Source organism: Psammomys obesus, unplaced genomic scaffold, assembly GCF_907164565.1.
Source record: "Psammomys obesus unplaced genomic scaffold, mPsaObe1.curated_primary_1811, whole genome shotgun sequence".
NCBI lineage: Eukaryota > Metazoa > Chordata > Mammalia > Rodentia > Muridae > Psammomys > Psammomys obesus.
This window is the reverse complement of record NW_026591086.1, coordinates 53,062,092-53,083,530: the sequence shown is the minus strand read 5'-3', so window position 1 is coordinate 53,083,530 and position 21,439 is coordinate 53,062,092. Positions and strand designations below refer to the sequence as shown.

Sequence of the window (21,439 nt, the reverse complement as noted above, 5' to 3'; positions counted from 1 at the left end):
AGCTATACCACTCCTAGGCATATCCCCAAAAGAGGCTCAAGTACACAATAAGGACATTGGCTCAACCATGTTTGTAGCAGCTTTATTTGTAATAATAGCAGAAGCTGGAAACAGCCCAGATGCCCCTCAGTGGAGGAATGGATGCACAAATTGTGGTACATCTACACAATGGAATATTACTCAGCAATAAAAAACAAGGAAATCATGAAATTTGCAGGTAAATGGTGGGATCTGGAAAAGATCATCCTGAGTGAGCTATCCCAGAAGCAGAAAGATGCACACAGTATATACTCACTCATATAGACATATAATATAGGATAAACCTACTAAAATCTGAACACCTAAAGAAACTAATCAAGAGGGAGGACTCTTGCTAAAATGCTCAATTCCTATCCAGAGAGACAAAGAGAATGGACATCAGAAGAAGGAGAAAAGAGGGAACAAGTCAGGAGCCTGACACAGAGGACCTATGAAAGGCTCTGCCCTGCAGATTTTCAATGCAGATGCTGAGACTTATGGGCAACCTGTGGGCAGAGTGTAGGGAATCTTAGGAAAGAAGTGGGAAACAGTGAGATCTGGAGAAGACAGGAACTCCACAAGAAGAGCAACAGAACCAAAAAATCTGAGCACAGGGGTCTTTCCTGAGACTGATACTCCAACCAAGGATCATGCATGGAGATAACCTAAGACCCCTGAACAGATTAGCCCATGGCAGTTCAGTATCCAAGTGGGTTCCATTGTAATAGGAACAGGGACTGTCTCTGACATGAACTGATTGGCCTGCTCTTTAATTACCTCCCCCTGAGGGGGGAGCAGCATTACCAGGCCACAGAAGAAGACAATGCAACCACTCCTGATGAGACCTAATTGACTAGGATCAGAAGGAAGAAAAAGAAGACCTCCCCTATCAGTGGACTTGGGAAGGGGCATGTGTGCAGATGGGGGAGGAAGAGAGGTATTGGGATGGGAGGAGGGAGGGAACCGTGGGGGGATACGAAGTATATAAAGTGTAATTAATAAAGACTTAAAAATATACTTACTGTATAGTCACAAAAAAGTAAAAAAAAATTATTTGGAAATTAAAAACATTAAAGAAAGTACTTGATTTGTCTCCAGATGCATTTTATGGAAGCAATGTATCCTTCTCTGGAAGGGAGGTGTTATAATGTAAACTCAAGACAGTAGAGACACAGCACATAGAAGACACACTCACAGGTGGCCAGATTAATACTTACCTGGCTACACAGGCTTACCTATTTCAACTGAAATCAATGACATTTTGGAGACTAACCAATTAATAAGCAGTAAAATTCAGAGCTAGTTTATGAATGGAACTTCAGAATACATAGGCAATATGCAGAAATCAATTACTATGGCAATTAAGCCCTAGACAGAAACAGAAAAAAAAATAGTAAACAATTGAAATATTTAAATGAACTTGAGTACAGACCTCTTGGGTGTTCCCAGTGGGTAGTGTGAGACTGTCATGTATCTGTCTTAATTTATATAATTATAAATATATAATTAATATATTCACAATTATGATATATTGATATATATAATGGAGATATAACATAGTCATAATTGTTATATGTGTAATTACATATAATATCAAAAATTAATATAGACATATATAATTTATATAAGCTATTATAGTGGATGGCTGGTTGGAAACAGGACAATGAATCTACAAGGTTCATAACAAAAAGGTCTATGCAAGAGCTATTCTATAACCTTTCACCTGAATCAGCTTAGTTTCACTAGCAAAACATATTAAGGATTTGTTTGTCTTAAAGTTTGCACTAGGTAGTATGGGTGGTAAAATATTCTTGCCTTTTAATGCTTAAGGTTTAAGCTGGGATTTATTGTAAGACTCTCTGATGGTAAAATACATTGATTTTTACAATGCAAGAGAGTGACTGTTATTCATTCATTAAAGATGTTTTGGGAGGAAAAAACAAATTTTATGCACAAAATACCAGTTCATATTAGCTACAGCAGATACCCAGCAGCAGACTAAATATTAATTCTAGATGTATAGTCCACATGAAAGAAATGAGGCAATTAGGTATGCTGTGACCAGAAGCAAAGAATGTGGGTGATGAGGAATGCAAATAGATATAGATCTAACCACCTACACAAACTCAAGTCCAAGTAGATCAAAGATCTCAACAGAAAACCAGATACTGTGAACCTAATAGAAGAGACAGTGTGGAATATCCTTGAACTCCTTGGCACAGGAGACAACAATTTCCTGAACAGAACACCAATAGCATAAGCACTAATATCTACAATCAATAAATTGGACCTTGTGATACCAGCTTCTGTAGGCAAAGGACACCATCATTGAACAAATGGCAGCCTACACACTGGGAAAAGATCTTCACCAACCCCATATCTGACAGAGGGCTAATAATCAAAATCTATAAAGACATTAACAAACCAAATAATTCTATTTCAAAATGAATTACAGGTCTAAACAGAATTCTAAGCAGAGGAATCTCAAATGTCTGAGAAAAACTTAAAGGAATGGTCAACATCCTTAACCATCAGGGAGATGCAACTCAAAATGACTTTAAGATTCCTTCTTACTCCTGTAATATTGGCTACAATCAAAAGATAGGAAAGCTCATGCTGGTGAGAATGTGGAGCAAGGGAAATACTCCTCCACTGCTGGTTGGAGTGAAAACTTGGACAGCTACTATGGAAATCAATATGATGCTGCCTCTGAAAACTGGGAATTGATCTTCCTCAAGACCTAGCTATACCACTCTTGCACATATACCCATCCTACCACAGGGATACTGGCTCAGCTATCATCATAGAAGCTTCATTTATAATATCCAGAAGCTAGAAACAACCTAGATGCCCCTCCGCTGAAAAATGGATAAAGAAAATGTGGTACATTTACACAATGGAGTATTACTCAGCACTTAAAAAGAATGGCATCATAAAATTTGCAGGCACATGAATGGAACTAAAACAGATCATCTTTAGTGAGGTAACCCAGACACAGAAAGACAAACATGACATGTATTCACTTATAAGTGTACATTAGCTGCTAAATAAAGGATAATCATGATATAATACATAGACCCAGAGAGTCTAAGCACATGACGGGTTCAAGGGGGATGGACTGAGCTCCCTGGAAAGAGGAAATAGAATAGATTTTTGTGGGTGGATTGGGAGTTGGGTCAAGGGAATGGGAACAGGAGTTCCCATTCTGGTTTGGGAGGGAGAAAGTACTAGGACAGAGGACTGGAATTAGGAGGCATTTAGGGGTTGATGTAGAGACCCCATGCAGTGGAAACTCTCCCGAACCTTTCAGAGTCACTCTAGAGAAGTCTCCTTAGTAATGGGGATATGGAGCCCAAATCAGTCATCATTTACACCCAGACAAGGTTTCCAGCAATGGGGCTGGGACATCGACCCAGCCACAAAAACTTTGACTTATAATTTGCCTTGCTAGAAAGCTATGCTGGGGTAACAGTGGCATAGAAGTTGTGGGAATGGCCATCGAGATGGGCCAGGAAACAGAGGCAGGACAGCCCAGAGATGCAAGATTGAAGCAAACATGACTGGCAGGGGGAAAAATATCAATGAAGTGATTCCTAATGATATTCTGCTATACTCATCAATGAGTGCCTAGACCAATTGTCTTCAGGGAGGCTTCACCTAGCAACTGGTGGAAACAGATGCAGAGACCAGGCCAAACATCAGGAGGAACTTGCAGAATCCTACAGGAGGAGAGGAAGGATAGTAGGAGCCTGAGGGGTCAGGGACACAAGACGACCCACAGAATCAACTAAGCTGGACTCAGAGGGGCACACAGAGACTGAACAAATCAGGGAGCATGCACAAGTCTGACCTAGGCCCTCTGCATATATGTTATGGTTGTGTAGTGTGGTCTTCTTATGGGGTTTCTAACAGTGTAGTGTGTGAGTCTTTGACTCTTTTGTCTGTACTTAAGGAACACTTTTCCTCATCCTGTTTGCCTCATCAAGCCTTGATCCAAGAGTTTATGCAGAGATACGTCATGTTCAGTTGCTAAACCTGGGAAGGCAGGTGGATGGATCATGGTGAAAGGAAAGGTGGAAGTGAGGGACTGTGATGAGTGGTGGGAGGGGCATATGGTCAGGATGTAATGAAGAGGAGAAGAATAAAAATAATTAAGTACTAAGAAAAAGGGATGGGGGGGAGAGAGGGTAGGTTGGACCGGGAAGAGGTTGAGGAAGGGGGCTACAATTGGGATATAAAGCAAATAAATTATAAAAAAAAACTAAAATAATAATTATAATAATAAAAACCTTAAAAAAACCAAGAAACTGGATGATATATCAAGATATAGATAATTTAAAAGATTTTCAAATAACTGAATGAATAAATACATTACACTCTGAATTTAGGTTTAATTTAGAGGGCAGTGACAGAGAAACCATTATTTTCTAAGAGGTATACAGTTAACTAAATATCTTTTTGTTTTTGCTTCTTTATTTATTACAAATTGTTCATTTTGTACCCAGTTTTATCCCCCTCCCTTGTCCCCTCCTAATTCCACCCTCCCTCCCTCTTCTCCTCCCTGCCCCTCCCCAAGTCAACTGCTAGGGGAGGTCCTCCTCCCCGTCTCTATGACCCTAGCTTAACAGGTCTCATCAACACTGGCTGAATTGTCCTTGGCTGTGGCCTGGTAAGGCTGGTCCCCGCTCAGGGGGAGGTGATCAAAGAGCCAGCCACTGAGTTCATGTCAGAGACAGTCCCTGATCCCCTTACTAGGAAACCCACTTGGACACTGAGCTGCCATGGGCTACATCTGAGCAGGGGTTCTAGGTTATTTCCATGCATGGTCCTTGGTTTGAGTATCAGTCTCAGAAAAGACCCCTGGGCCAAGATATTTTGGTTCTGTTGCTCTCTTTGTGGAGCTCTTATCTCTTCCAGGTCTTTCTATGTCCCCCTTCTTTCATAAGATTCAGGTTTTCCTCTAGTTTGAATAATTTCATATTAAATGTCAATTATCAACTAATGGGATTCTAGAGGTTTTAATATACCTAGTGAAATAGTGATGGGCATAGTTACAGTCTGCTAAACGTTTACAGTTAGTATCAATAAGTGGCCATTTTTACAATCACAGGTAAAATGTAAGGGAAGTTTCATGTTTTACTACTGTATTTCAAGAACGCTAAATCTTCAGAAGTATAAATCACATGGTATAACAGCACTTTCTTATATGGTTCAAGCCAGTCATTGCTAGCTTTATGTAGAAATCAGATTACAGTTAACTAAAATAATTTAAAATAACACATTGAGTCCTCAGCTTAAATATACAATGGTCACATGTTCCTTGATCTGCTTTAATATAATAAAGAATAATCCCTAAAATCACACAAAAAAGTACTAGTCTCACAGTCTGAATCTATCCCCCAAACTAATGGGAAAGGTTGAGTCCCTGAATTTTAAGATTTTTAATCTTAAAAATTGTACCTGTTTTTATGTATGTGTATGTGATTGTTTGTCTGTATATGTACCATGTATGCACAGGAGTCCACAAAGGCCAGGTGGAGTTTCAGACGTCCTGAAACTGCAGTTACAATTGATTGCAATCCTCCTGGTGTGGGTGCTGGGAAGGGAACCAAACCCAGGTCCTCTGCAAGAGCAGCAGGCACTCTAAACCTTGAACCGTCTCCTCAGCCCATGAGCTACAGTATTTTAAATAGAGTAAAAATGCCATTTGATTGTTTTTCTTCCATACTACAGTCAGGCCTATTTGATGAATGCATTCTAGTCTCTTGTAGAATTAATGGCTTACTTTCTTTCTCTTTCTGGTTGTAAAACAAATGTCTTACTTTCTTCTGTTGGCAAGTGTCTCTTCACCATTCCTTGCAGAGATCTTCATTCCATGCTTCTCCTTGCTTGGATCAAAAGTACAGCGGGGGCTCTGTGTTGTTGTTCTCACTGGATGGCCACAAATCTTATTCACCTGTCGAAGAGAAAACATCAGTTACAAACCTGCTCCAGCTTTTCTGAGGATGTAATCTTCCACACACCAAGAAACAGTGGCATGTTGACCCTAAATATCAACAATAACTTTCAATGCCTATAATGCTTGTAGATTTTTAACAGTGAGAATCAATGTATCTGAATACAGTGGTGCTAATGATGAACCAGTTCCATGGTATTGACAGAGTCTGCAATACACATGGAAGAACTAAACAAAAATCAAGAATTCAAGAAAAGCTACATTTCTTGTATAAACAGTACTGCTTACCCAAAATTGATCATGCTTTACACTTGGGTAAGATATAATATGATTTGTTGCTGAATGTGCACTCAATTTTGAATGAGTATGAAGGATGAATGTAAATATCTTTGCAGTGTTTTCCTTCAGGTCTTCTGAGAAAGGACAATGAGTCTTGTTTCTTTGCAATCCATATTTCCTAGGCAAGCACTTTATTACAAGGTTATTTATTATGAGGTTTATTATCAGGTTCCCGGCCTGACCTTTTTATTTTGAGGCAAAATCTCAAGTTACCCAAGCTGGCCTGGAACTTGCTGTTCTCCTGCCTCAACCTCCCAAGTAACTCGGATGGTAGGCCTGTACCACCCCAAACCTTGTTGACAATAAGTACATATTATATTGTATAATGTTATACAATCTCATTTGATAACGCCTCTATATCTTCTTCTTTACACTGAAAAATTTCAAAAATGAAAGAAAAAAAAACTGACTGCAGCTGGTTGTGGTGGCACATGCCTTTAATCATAGTACTGGGTAGGGTAGAGGAGGCAGGCAGATATCTGAGTTCTAGCCCAACCTGGTCTACAGAGTGAGTTCTAGGACAGCCATGATTACACAAAGAAGTGCTGTCATGAAAAACAAAAGATTTGATTGCTTTTTAGAAACTTTTCTAGCGATAGTTTTTTTTACATGGTTTATATAATTATCACTAGAAAACTGACTTATCTAATATATCAACAAAACACATAATAATATGTAGGTGAAAAGTAGACAGCATATTTAAAACTCAAAAGCACTGTGGCAGAATCAGGAGGCTTTCCTTCTTATAATGTTTCTTTTTTTTCTGAGACCTTTAAAATATAACAAAACCCTTTGAACTTGATGATCTAGTATCTAAGGTGAGAGTGCTAGATTATGCCGAAGATCTCATAAAATTCTCAATTTCCTTGATTTTTTTTCCATATTGGGGATATTAAAATAATTATACATTTTTTTCTGCTCTATTCTGATCCATATTTATTTTACTTCTCTCCTGTGCCAAATGTAAAGAGAGATAAAAGATGAATGGCATTTGCCCTATCAGAGCTTATAAGTTAGAACAGAATGAGATCTTCCAAATCATCTAAATGCATGTTGTGTTTATCTCAAAAAAAGAAAGAAAGAAAGAAAGAAAGAAAGAAAGAAAGAAAGAAAGAAAGAAAGAAAGAAAGAAAATAAGAAAGAAAATAAGAAAGAAAGAAAATAAGAAAGAAAGAAAATAAGAAAAAGTAGGGCCAGGGATGATGATATCTTCTGGGTATGTTTTGGTATGAGGAGAATACCCCCACAGCTACTCAGTTGTAATGTAGGAGATTTAGAGCATCTGTTAGGGGAAGACTGTTGAGATCTGTTTCTATGCAGCCAACTTATAAATAAGCATTTTTTTTATTAATTACACTTTATTCATTTTGTATCCCCCTATAAGCCCCTCCCTCCTCCCCTCCCGGTCCCACTCTCCCTCCCCTTTCTGCATGCATGCCACTCCCCAGGTCCACTGATAGGGGAGGTCCTCCTCTTCTTTCTGATCTTAGTCTATCAGTTCTCATCAAAAGTGGCTGCATTGTCCTCTACTGTGGCCTGGTAAGGCTGCTCCCTCCTCAGGGGGAAGTGATCAACGAGCAGGCCAATCAGATTATGTCAGAGGCAGTCCCTCTTCCCATTACTATCTAACCCACTTGGACACTGAACTGCCATGGGCTACACCTGTGCAGGGGTTCCAGGTCATCTCCACAAATAGTCCTTGGTTGGAGTATGATTTTCTGGGAAGTTCCCTGTGTTCAAATTATCTTGTTCTGTTGCTCTCCTTGTGGAGTTCCCGTCCCCTCCAGCTCTTACTATTTCCCACTTCTTACATAAAATTCCATTCACTCTGCCCATCAGTTGGCCCTCAGGCTCAGCATCTGATTTGACAGTCTATACTGCAGAAGCTTTCAGAGGCCCTCTGTGGCAGGTTTCAAGGTTGTTTCCTGTTTTCTTCTGGCTTTCAGAGGCCCTCTGTAGCAGGTTTTGAGGTTGTTTACTATTTTCTTTTTCTTCTGATGTCCATCCTCTTTGCCTTTCAGGATGGGGATTGAACATTTTAGTTAGGGTCCTCTCTTTTGCTTAGTTTGTTTAGATGTACAGATTTTAGTGGGTTTATTCTATGTTGTATGTTTATATGAATGAGTATATACCATGCGTGTCTTTTTGCTTCTGGGACAACTCACTCAGGATGAACCTTTCCAGGTCCCACCATTTACCTGCCAATTTCATGATTTCCTTATTTTTCATTGCTGAGTAATACTCCATTGTATAGATGTACCACAGTTTCTGCATCCATTCTTCAGTTGAGGGGCATCTGGATTGTTTCCAGCTTCTGGCTATTACAAATAAAGCTGCTATAAACATGGTTGAGCAAATGTCCTTTTTCTGTACTTGCGCCTCTTTTGGGTATATGCCTAGGAGTGGTATGGCTGGATCTTGAGGAAGCGCTATTCCTAGTTGTCTGAGAAAGCGCCAGATTGATTTCCAGAGTAGTTGTACCAGTTTACATTCCCACCAGCAGTGGAGAAGGGTTCCCCTTTCTCCACAACCTCTCCAGCATGTGTTGTCCCTTGGGTTTTTCATCTTGGCCATTCTGATAGGTGTAAGGTGAAATCTCTTTGGATTTGCATTTCCCTAATGACTAATGAGGTTGAGCATTTCTTTAAGTGCTTTTCTGCCATTCGATATTCCTCCTACAGAGAATTCTCTCTTTAGCTCTGTTCCCCATTTTTTAAGTGGATTACTTGGTTTACTGCTTTTCAGCTTGTTTAGTTCTTTATATATATTGGATATGAGTCCTCTGTCAGATAAAGGGCTGGTGATGATTCTTTCTCAATCTGTAGGCAGTCGCTTTGTTTTGATGATGGTGTCCTTTGCTTTACAGAAGCTTTTCAATTTCATGAGGTCCCATTTATTGATTGTTGCTCTTAGAGCCTGTGCTGTTGGTGTTCTGTTCAGGAAGTTTTCTCCTGTACCAATGAGTTCTAGGGTATTCCCCACTTTTTTTCTAGCCGATTTAATGTGTCTGGTTTTATGTTGAGGTCTTTGATCCACTTGGACTTCAGTTTTGTGCAGGGTGATAAGTATGGATCTATTTTCATTTTTCTACATGTAGACATCCAGTTGGACCAGCACCATTTGTTGAAGATGCTATCTTTTTTCCATTGTATGGTTTTGGCACCTTTATCAAAAATCAGGTGTCCTTAAGTGTGTGGGTTTATTTCTGGGTCTTCTGTTCGATTTCATTGATCCACCATTCTGTTTCTATGCCAGTACCATGCAGTTTTTATAACTGTTGCTCTATAGTACAGCTTGAGATCAGGGATGGAGATACCTCCAGAAGATCTTTTACTGTAGAGGATTGTTTTAGCAACTCTCCGTTTCTTGTTATTCCATACAAAGTTGAGAATTTTTCTTTCCAGGTCTGTAAAGAATTGTGTTGGCAATTTCCATTAAATTGCATTAAATCTGTAGATTGCTTTTGGTAAGATGGCCATTTTTACTATGTTAATCCTGCCAAGCCATGAGCATGGGAGATCTTTCCATCTTCTCATATCTTCCTCTAATTCTTTCTTCAGAGACTTGAAATTTTTTTCATACAAGTCTTTGACTTGCTTGGTTAGGGTTACACCAAGGTACTTTATGACTTTTGTGGCTATTGTGAATGGTGATGTTTCTCTAATTTCTTTCTCAGCCCTTTTGTCTTTTGTATACAGGAGGGCTACTGATTTTTTTGAGTTAATTTTGTATCCGGCCACTTTGCTGAAGGTGTTTATCAGCTGTAGGAGTTCCCTGGTAGAGTTTTTGGGGTCACTCATGTATACTATCATATCTTCTGCAAATAGTGATAATTTGACTTCTTCCTTTCCCATCTCTATCCCCTTGATCTCCTTCAACTGTCTTATTGCTCTAGCAAGGTCTTCCAGCACTATGTTGAAGAGATATGGAGAGAGTGGGCAGCCTTGTCTTGTCCCTGATTTCAGTGGGATTGCTTTAAGTTTCTCTCCATTCAGTTTGATGTTGGCTATAGGCTTGCTGTATATCACCTTTAGTATGTTTAGGTATTTGCCTTGTATCCCTGATCTCTCCAATACTTTAAACATGAATGGATGTTGGATTTTGTCAAATGCTTTTTCAGCATCTAGGGAGATTATCATGTGGTTTTTTTATTTCAGTTTGTTAATATGGTGGATCACATTGATGGATTTCCGTATATTGAACCACCCCTGCATACCTGGGATGAAGCCTACTTGGTCATAGTGGATAATATCTTTGATGTGTTCTTGGATTCGGTTTGCAAGTATTTTGTTAAGTATTTTTGCATCAATGTTCATAAGGGAGATTGGCCTGAAATTCTCTTTCTTTGTTGAGTCTTTGCGAGGATTAGGTACCAGGGTGATTGTGGCTTCATAGAACGAATTTGGTAATGTTCCTTCTGTTTCTATTTTGTGGAATAGTTTGAAGAGAATTGGAGTTAGCTCTTCTTTGAAGGTCTGGTAGAATTCTGCGCTGAAGCCATCTGGTCCTGGGCTTTTTTTGGATGGGAGACTTTTGATGACTGCTTCTATTTCTTTGGGGGATATAGGACTATTTAATTGATTTACCTGGTCCTGATTCAGCTTTGGTAAGTCAAATCGATCAAGAAAAATGTCCATTTCATTTAGATTTTCAAATTTTGTTGAGTATAGACTTTTGAAGTAAGTCCTAATGATTGTTTGGATTTCCTCAGTGTCTGTAGTTATGTCCCCCTTTTCATTTCTGATTTTGTTGATTTGGGTGGTGTCTCTCTGCCTTTTAGTTAGCTTGGCTAAGGGTTTGTCAATCTTGTTGATTTTCTCAAAGAACCAGCTCTTGGTTTCATTGATTCTTTGAATTGTTTTATTTGTTTCTAATTGATTGATTTCAGCCCTGAGTTTGATTATTTCCAGCCGTCTACTCCTTTTTGGTGTGTCTGCTTCTTCTTTTTCTAGGGTTTTTAATTGGGCCATTAAGTTGCTTGAATGAGCTGTCTCGAATTTCTTCTTGAAGGCACTTAGTGCTATGAACTTTCCTCTTAGCACTGCTTTCATTGTGTCCCACAAGTTTGGGTATATTGTGTCTTCATTTTCATTGAGTTCTAGAAAGGCTTTAATTTCTTTCTTTCTTTATTTCTTCCCTGACCCAGCTGTCATTTAGTAACAAGTTGTTCAGTTTCCATGTGTGTGTAGGCTTTTTGCTATTTCTGTTGTTGTTGAAGTCCAGCTTTATTCCATGGTGATCAGACAGGATACAAGGGATTATTTCAGTCTTCTTGTATCTGTTGAGGCTTGCTTTGTGACCAACTATATGGTCTATTTTGGAGACGGATCCATGAGGTGCTGAGAAGAAGGTAAATTCTTTTGTGTTTGGGTGTAAAGTTCTGTAAATGTCTGTGAGGTCCATTTGATTCATGACCTCTGTCAGAGATATTGTTTCTCTGTTTAATTTGTTTTGTTGACCTGTCCTTTGTTGAGAGTGAGGTGTTGAAGTCTCCCACTATTAATGTGTGGAGATCTATATGTGGTTTAAATTTTATCAGTGTTTCTTTTACAAATGTGGGTGCTCTTTTATTTGGGGCAATGATGTTCAGGATTTCTGGTGGAATGTCTTTCTGGTGGAATTTTCCCTTGATGAGTATGATGTGTCCTTCCTCATCTCTTTTTATTAATTTTGGTTGAAAGTCTTTTATCAGATATTAGAATGGCTACTCCTGCTTGTTTCTTGGGTCCATTTGCTTGGAGAGTCGTCTTCCAACCCTTTCCCCTCAGGTAATGTCTATCTTTGTGCCTTAGGTGTGTTTCTTGTATGCAACAGATTGCTGGGTTTTGTTTACGTATCCATTCTGTTAATCTGTGTCTTTTTACTGGAGAGTTGAGTCCATTGATGTTGAGAGAGATTAATGACCAGTGGCTGTTAGATCCTTTGATTTTGATGTTGGCTGTGTTCATAAGGTTGTGTGCTTGGTTGCTTTTTGTTTTGCTGTAGTAAGGTTAATTATTTCCTGTGTTTTCTTGACAGAAGCTAATTTTCTTGGGTTGTATTTTCCCTTCTAGTGTCTTCTGTAATGCTGGATTTGTGTGTAGGTATTGTTGAAATTTGTTTTTGTCATTGAATATCTTGTTTTCTCCATCTATGAGGACTGAGAGTTTTGCAGAATATAGTAGCCTGGTTTGACATCTGTGTTCTCTTAGGGTCTGCATGATATCTGTCCAGGCCCTTCTGGCTTTCATAGTGTCTGTTGAAAAGTCAGGTGTGATTCTAATGGGTTTGCCATTATATGTTACTTGGCCTTTTTCCCTTGCAGCTTTTAGTATTTTTTCTTTGTTCTGTATACTTACTGTTTTGATTATTATGTGGCGGGAGGATTTTCTTTTCTGGTCAAATTTGTTGGGTGTTCTGTAGGCCTCATGTATCCTTATTGGCTTCTCCTTTAACTTGGGGAAATTTTCTTCAATGATTTTGTTGAAAATATTTTCTGGGCCTTGGAGAAGGTAGTCTTCTTTTTCCTCTATTCCTATTATTCTTAGGTTTTATCTTTTCATATTGTCTTAGATTTCTTGGACGATTTGTGTCAGGAATTTTTTGGATTTAACATTTTCTTTGACAGATACATCGATTTCTTCCATTGTATCTTCTACACCTGAGATTCTTTCTTCCATTTCTTGTATTCTGTTGGTTATGCTTTCCTCTGTAGTTCCTGTTTTCTTCCCTAAATTCTTCCTCTCCATTATTTCCTCCATTTGTGTTTTCTTTAATTTTTCTAGTTCTATCTTCAGGTCTTGAGTTGTTTTGTTTACTTCCTTCACCTGTCTGCTTATATTTTCTTCTTTTTCTTTTAGTACCTTCAACTCTGTCTCTTTTATTTCTTTCAGTGATTTAATTATTTCTTCTCTGAAGGCCACAAGCTGTTTGGATGCATCTTCCCGTATTTCTTCACGGATGGCCCTAATCTGCTTGTCTTTATCTTCCTCCATTTCTTTGGATAGCCATGATCTGTTTGGTTTTATCTTCCTCTAATTCTTTACGTATTTTATTTGTTTCCTCTATTATCCTCTTCATCAACATAGATGTAAGGTCACCTTCTTGATTTTCTATTATGCTGCATTGTTCAGGGCTGTTCGCCCCTGGACGGCTGGGTTCTGGAGATGCCATATTGCTCTGTCTTTTGTTGGTTGAGCTTTTACGCTGACCTCTACCCATTGGGCTGATTTAGGTGTTGGCTGTTAGTTTCTGTGCTTCCTGGAGTCCTGAGGTAGGGAGTATCCCCTTGGCCGGAAGATGATTTTTCCTGAAGGAGTCCTTCTCTGCTTTTTGGTTATGGTCACTGTATGGCCAGTGTTTCTCCGGAGTTGCCACTGCTCACCTCAGGTTTATAGCCCTGAGTAGTAGCTGTGGTCTATGTTAGGCAGGGGGGGATCTCCTCTTACCCATAGAAGTTCTCAAGACAGCTGCCCCACTGCTGGGTTTCTTGTTATAAATTTAGTGTGCTGCTGCTCACTAAATTTCCATGTACAGTCCTCTTGAAGAACCTGCTGGTTCCCTAGCTGTGGGGTTTTCTCCCAACAGGGAAACTCAGTCTGTTATCCTGGGGCGCACAGTTCTGTCCGGGAAAGTGGGAGATGCACTCAGCAAGTCTCTGGGCCAGAGGCTGATTGCTCCGCTCTGGACCTGGAGAATGTGCACCTAGGTTGAGTTGGTGCCTGGGGGCACTGCTCTCGTCTGGAGGCTGGGTGCCTCACTCTGGACCAGAAGCTGTGTGTCTCTGTCTGGGATGGAGGCTGCAGGCACTGCTCTGGTCCAGATGCTATGGGTGCAGCCCTCTTGGAGGACCAGGGATTCCCATAGTTTTGACAGTCTAGCTAGGGATAACTGGTTGATCCTTGGCACAGTATCTGAGGGCTGCTGTAATGGCTATCTGGCTTTTGTAGGTCTGAGGATGCAGCTGTGTGTCCCAGTGCCCTAGGGGAACTCAGTAATGGCAGCAGAGCACAGTGCTCCTGCCTGCACTAGAGTCTGCGTGAGTCCAGGAAGTGTTTTGGTGCTGGGTGTCCTAAGCGTTAGAGCTGCTGACCCCCTCCACTGGGGGTTTCCTCCTGCCAGAGACACGCAGTCTGGTGCCCTGGTGCCCTGGTCCCCACAGTTCTATCTGAGGCGGCGAATCAGGTGTGCAGGCAGGGCTCCCTGCAGGTGCCTGTGTCCTGGCTCTGGGTCCGGGCTGGCTCTTGGGGCACCCGTGGAACCCGAGTCTTTTCCAGGGAATGTCTGGGTAACCTGAGGTCGGTCCCAATTGTTTCCTGCTCCGTGGGGTTATCTCTCGACTGGGAAATCCAGTCTCTGATGTTGTGGGCCCACAGTTCAGTCTGGGACTGTGACCAGATCGCGTTGGTGTGTAGCTCTGGGCTGGCGACCAAGTGCCTGGCGGAACCGGGATCTCTTCCGCGGTTTAGCCAGGTGAGTTAAAGCTGATTGAATCCCCCACCGTGGGGTATCCTCTCACCTGTGAAACACAATCCCTTGTGTTTTATGTCCGCGAGTTCTGATTGCTGGTCACTGTGCCAATCCTGCTGTGCTGCTCCTCAGAATGAGAGTCCTCCTGGCGCCGCCATCTTGCCCCCTCTAAATAAGCACTTATTAAATACCATGATGTCAGCCGCTGGAGATATGTTCACAGACGTGGTTGAATTAAATTTGTACGTATGCACAGGAAAATGGGCAGTTAAATTGTTTTTAAGGTGCTCAAGGAAATGCTTAAGGAAGTTATACCTGAATAGCAAGTCAATGGATGAACTGAGAGTTTGGAAGATGGAAAAATCAAACACAAATGTTTCAGAAGTCTAAATTAACAAGAGGAATGCAACTTATCAAACATATCTTGAATATATGCGCATTCCATAAGAAAACACACAGCATGGGGCATAGCATAGTGTAGAAAGGCCATATGATTTGGATATGTAGGTTAAACAAGAAAAACTTTTAGGACAAAATTGCCAAGCTGAAAATTGGTATTTTCACATCATTACAAGGAGGATAATGAAAAGAGTATGGAGAGGGGAAGAAGCAAAAGTCAGAAGACAAATCCTAGGAGAGTGGGATATAAGGAAACATGGCTCTCATGAAGAATGTGGTTACCATTTTGTTTTACCTAGAAAGAAGAGGTTTGATAGAAAACAGTAAACGGAGATTACGTTGGTGAATACACTGGAGACAGACCTTGGGGGAGTTTTGCAAGGCTAAGAATATGTTTAGTGGACAAAGGAGCCTGCTGTTTGCAGAGCTGAACAGTAAAATGCAGATGTCGGAATTTTACAAATGCCCTGGACAGCACTACATAAGTCTGCCTAGAGAGAAAAATGTCTTCTAAATGTAGAAATGTAGTTAAAAACTGCTAGTATTCCCAAGGGGAATAATGATTCTGACATTAAGCAATGACAGTGTTCATAGACTGTAGACAAAAAGTAAAACCAACTAGACTGGGGAAAGGATATTTCAGGTGAAAAGCAGGGCCAAGGCATTCAAAAGTTCAAAAGGAACTTTAGTCCCTGGGGCTAAAACATAGTGATGTTGGAGTGTAAATGTATTAGCTAGGTGCTAAATCAGAAAGAAAGGAGAATCTTCATTGTCAACTACCACTGGGATGATGTGAATTGATGGTGGGGATTGGAGGTGTTATGGGATATTTTCAAAATAATCATGATCCATTGTGGCTGGCCACAGCGGCTTGAGGCAAAATGAAACATGAAGCTTTTATGAATCCCAGTTTTCTCTTTCCTAAATTCAGGGTAGGCTGGGCAAAGGTACTTTGCACTTATAAGTGGAGAGAAATATTATCTCACTCTGTCTCCCTCATGTTAGAACCAAAGCCATACCTTCTATTGAGCTGTTTTCTAGGCAGGCATATGGGGAGCTGAAAAATATCAGCCTCACATGTTCTTTATACTCATTATTCCTGGACTAGTTGCAGCTACAGACGAAAGGGCCTCAGAGAAAAACTTAGAAAACAGCTTCAATTGTACCGAAGGACACCAGGAGACACAGAAATTCCAGAGATAGCAACAGAATGTCAAAGACCCTGTTTCTTGACTTTTTGTCAGAGAGCTCTGGTTCACATTTTATTGAAAGGGAGCAGAAAACCATCTGGTGTCAGGCATTAGGCTGCCACCTTCGCTCCCCTGAGGTGATCCAATTTGGGTGGTGCATTTCAATACTTATACCTTCTTCCTATTGAAAAAGAAAAAACCCCTCACACTTCTGGTGACAATTTCTCATCTTTGGCTTGTACTGTAATTTCCTTGTCTTTTTTCCACCCTGGTCTCTACTCTTCTCCCCTGTAATCAGTCTCAAGTGTCTCGAAAAAATTGTTTTCTTCTGTAATGCTTATCAATTCCTGCTTTAAGCTCCATCTCTGGCTTCCCACTGATTTTCAAGTTCTCCTCTCACCTTGAAATGACACTCTCACTCACTTCCCAGGCCGTGTCACCTCTCCCACTCCAATCAAGGATTTGTTTCAACAACTTCTTGTAACTTAGCTGACTTTCCCATCCTCAACATAATCTTGTAACCACACAAAGTGTGAAGCCATCATCAGCTACCAACCAGACTCCGTCTGTCTGCCTGTACACTTACTCTTATTCAAGTCTTCAGAAAGGCAAAGATTTCTACTGATAATCTTAACAAGTTTGCAAAGAACAACTTTAATTGTTTTTGTTGTTCCTATTAGCAGGGTCCTGGCTTCTCTAGAAATGATGAATGTGGGAAGTACATTAATAGTAGCACAGATAGAGGGCTTGGAAGACAGTTCAGTGGTTAGAGTGCTTACCATACATGCAAAGGGGACCAGAATCTTCATCCTCAGAACCCACATCCCTGTTAGCTGGACAGGGCTGACCTCCTGCCATGCCAGTGCCCAGGAGGCAGAAACAATGGCTCTCCAGAGCAAGTCTGCTAAAACAGAGGAGCCAGGCAAGCTCTGGGTCCCACTGAGAGACCCTGATTCAATTAATAAAATAAATAGTAATTAGGAAAAACTCCCAACATCAGCTCCAGGCCTCCACATGCATATATATGTGTCCACCTGCACACATGTACACCCCCCACAAACATGCAAACAAACCACAGATACATATGCATGAGGTAAAAAAAAGCACAAATCGAAAGCAACTTTAAAATAATATTATAAATTTGAAATTAAAAAGTGGATGTACTATATACGATCATTTATATAACTTACCCTAACAGATAAGACAAAGGCACACAATTTATAGTACCTTGCATGCTGAATGCTGTTGCCTTAACTTGGGAGATATTACATAAGGAATAACACTAATGTTTGTGTAAATAATAGTAAAATATGAAACAGTACAGTGCTTTAGTATATACTGTGTTCCACTGTGTGTAAAGCTGCTTTTAGACTTCGGGGAGGTGACTGATAGATGACTTGCCAGTGAGTTTATTTTCTCATGCCTCCTGCTCTTGTGATTTTAAAACATAACTTCTTAAGGGCAAAGTCAACCAGAATAAGACTATCTTCTGCAGACAGAGATAAATCCATGACCCTATCTTCATTCTGTAAAACTAGCATTAGCCTGACCAGATCTTGGGGAGAAGGCTGCAGAGGTGGTAGCTAAATGTCACTTTCATTATATTTAAGTTTTTTTGTGGACTATAGTGATGTGCTAAAGGTTAATGAACAAAGAGATGAAAACATTACAGCCTCTCTGAGGAAATATTTGCCAAGTAAAGGACAAAAAAATAAGGAGACCCCCATGATTGAAAGCCCAGCAAGGGCCCATGAAGAATGGGAGTGAGGTGAAGGAAAAGGCCCTTGGTTACAATGATATGAAAGGAGACACTGCAATTGTCGGCAGCTTTATCATTGTAACCAGGATGAGTAGCAAATAGCCAGGTCTAGAAGAATACATAGCAAGTTTACTTTTGTATAAATTCCTCTTGGAGAGACTGGTTAATTTTTATTTAAACATTGTCTTTTTAGGAAATATACAGTAAGCAGACTTAAATGGTGGGATACAGGGTATTTTTTGTTTTGACGTTTTTAAAGAAAGTTTAAGAACAGATCCACCTATTTATAGCCAAAAGCAAAATGAAATTACAAAATGTAGAGAATATAAAGTTCAGAAAGAAAATCTATCAGAGGAAGGAAGGTAAAAACTATACTAAATGCTTCCTGTCCCCCCAAAAGTTGACTGAAAAGAAGAGTGTTTGGCATTTTCATCAATGCCAGGGAAAACAGCAAATATCTGATCACAGAATCCTGCCCTAAAACTATGTTAGTAGCCCTGGACAAGCAATGTGGACACTACTCACACGTTCAAGGTGCAAATAAATCCAGAAGCCCGGTACAGAAAAGGTTTAAAAGAAAAACCATAACTGCACTTTAAAAGTTGTAAATATCAGTGAAATTAATGTGGAAATCATTAACATAAATCATTAATCAAAAATCATTAACAAGCCATAAAACCGTCTTGAGTATATTTCATCCATAAGACTACTGAAATGTTCACTGGTGGCCGGTGTGTGGACAGGCGACAAGACAATCTTAGAACTGCTCGAGGAAGAAGATTGCTGTGTCAGGGAGAAGGAGTGCCCACTTGTAGTTTTTCTCTGTGTATAAAGGAGACGACCAGATGGAGCCTCTGACCTTCAATCCTCTGACATCACTATTTTCACTTGCATAAGAGTTTACTCAGTATCATATGCTTTAGGATATTTAAGGAATGCTCAGCTTGTCTGCTAGAGTAAAATATGCCCGTACATGAAGTCTTCACAAAAATGCAATCTTTTTTTTATCATTTATTACAATTTATTCAATTTGTATCTTGGCTGTGGCCCCATCCCTCACCTCCTCCCAATCCCACCCTCTCTTCCTCTTCTCCCCATGTCCCTCCCCTAGTTCACTGATAGGGGAGGTCCTCCTCTCCTTATATCTGACCCTTATCAGGTCTCATCAGGACTGGCTACACAGTCTTCCTCTGTGGCCTGGAAAGGCTGCTCCCTCTCAGGGGAGGTGATCAGAGAGCCTGCCAATAAGCCAAACTTTGGGCAAAATGCATGGAATTTTATGAAAGAAGGGAAATATAGAAAGACTTGGAAGGGACAGGAGCTCCACAGGAGAGCAACAACAAAGAAAAGAAAACAAAACAAGCCCTGGGGCTCCTGAAGAGAATGATGCCCCAACCAAGGACAATGCATGGAGAGGACCTAAAATCCTGGCTCAGATGTAGCCCATAGACTCAGTCTCCAAGTGGGTTCCCTGGTAAGGGGATCAGGGGCTTTCTTTTCTGGCAAATTACAATCTTCTATGAAACACCACTAGATGCGTGCTCTAAGTGCTCAGGAGAATGCAGCATCAGCACTTAACAAAAACTGAGAAGCAACCAACACTCTCAGTTCTCCCTTCCCTCTCTAGCTGCCTGCCTTCCTCGCTTGTGTCCTGCCTTCCTTTCTTCTTTCCATCATGTGTCTCTCAGTTCTAGTTACAGGGGCACATTGGTTTAGTGAGTTCCGGGAACACAAGTCAATACAAGTCAATAAGGATTTTTGTCCTTGTTTAACTATATGAAGCACAATGTTGGTCATTAAAATCAGTACCCTTTACTTGTATTATTCTAAGGGATGAGAATATAGCAAGAAACCTACTGCCAGAATCTATATTCTCATGAGGGAAGCAAAAAATTATACCTACCCACTCTCTGAGTTTTTCAGACATGCTCTTTCTATATAGGCCTGGCTGTCCTGGAACGCTCTCTATAAACCAGGGTAACTTCAAGGTCAGTGAAATCTGCCTGTCTCTGCCTCCCAAGTGGTAGGGTTAAACGGCTTGTGCCACCATGCCCAGCTATATACTTAACTTTGTGGTGCTTTAAATGAGAATGTCCCCATAGACTCAGACATCTGATAAAGTTCTTTGTGTAGATTTAGGAGGTATGGCCTGGATGGAAGCAACCTTTGAGAGTTTAAAGACTCCATACTGTTGTCAGCATTTCCCAAACTCCCCTTTCTGCTTGTGGTTGAACATGTGAGTTCTCAGCTTTCTGCTTCAGCCACCATGCCTGCCTGCTGCCGTGCTTCAAAACCAGGGTGTTTATGGACTCTTATTCCTCTAGAACTGTGAACCCAAACTAACCTGGCCTTCTATAACCTGTCTTTGGCATGGTGTTTTATCTCAGCAATAGGAAAATGAATAATATGAAATTATTCAGCTAACTAGGATTATCGGTAGTATGGTGGGGCAAGGGGGATCTTTATCTAGGTAACTAAGAATGAACTATTTAAAAAGCAGTCATAAACTATGAATGGGGTGGAGTTAAGAAGCAATGTTGTAAGCTGCAGGGGAAAATGTTGGCTGCAGAGAACCGAAACTGGAATAGCTCTGGAACGGAAGGAAGTAGCTGCGTAGTACAGGGCGTGGGAAAAGGGGTGACATCTAAAACCATCCAGCCACATCCCACAGTTCCCTCTATGTTCTGGCAACAGGTGAGACTGTGTTGTCATTGAACAGTTTTGAGTATGGTGACAGCATGAAGTAGTTTCTCTTTTGAGATGTTACTGGCTGAGGTCAGGGAAGGTGTCTAAATGTGGTTTTTCACTGTGTACAGCATTTGAGAAAAGACAGAAGAGGATGTTAAAGACTTCATAGACTGTCCAAAATTTAGAGATGGAGATAAAGGGAGATTGAGAAAAACTGGAGAAAAAGCTGTCAAATAAGCATTAATAAACAAACACCCTTATAAATTCAGGCATTTCCCCCTCATTAAACTGTAATTGAAATGGTAATAAATCACAGAGGAGTGTATACAGTGATCCGAATCCCATCAGGCAGTGGTGGCTTTTCCTTTAATCTCCGCAGAGGCAGGTGGAGCTCTGTGAATTCAAGGCCAGCCTACTAAGTGAGCTACACAGAGAAATCCTGCCTCAAAAAAGGCCTCCATCTTCTGCACTGTTCTCAGCATTCTTATCTTCCAAATTCCTACAAAACATCCCAGCGAGCTCTCAATACTCAATGACTGTTCTAGTCCAAAGTTCACAAGTCCTTCCACAGTCCTTCCCAAAACACATGTTCTCACAGCAGCACTCCACTTGTACCGACTGGTGCTGACCAAATACCATGAA

The 21,439-nt window shown here is 40.6% G+C and overlaps 1 protein-coding gene across 2 annotated transcripts in view; it reads right to left on the bottom strand.

Annotated features, from left to right (window-relative positions):
- Window positions 1-21,439, bottom strand: part of Gpc5 (glypican 5) — an 859,871-nt gene that overhangs the window by 576,402 nt on the left and 262,030 nt on the right. For both annotated transcript variants that reach the window (XM_055609899.1, XM_055609901.1), the window contains exon 4: window positions 5,841-5,974. In XM_055609899.1, the coding sequence (XP_055465874.1) occupies window positions 5,841-5,974 (134 nt within the window). The remainder of the gene's footprint in view (window positions 1-5,840; window positions 5,975-21,439) is intronic.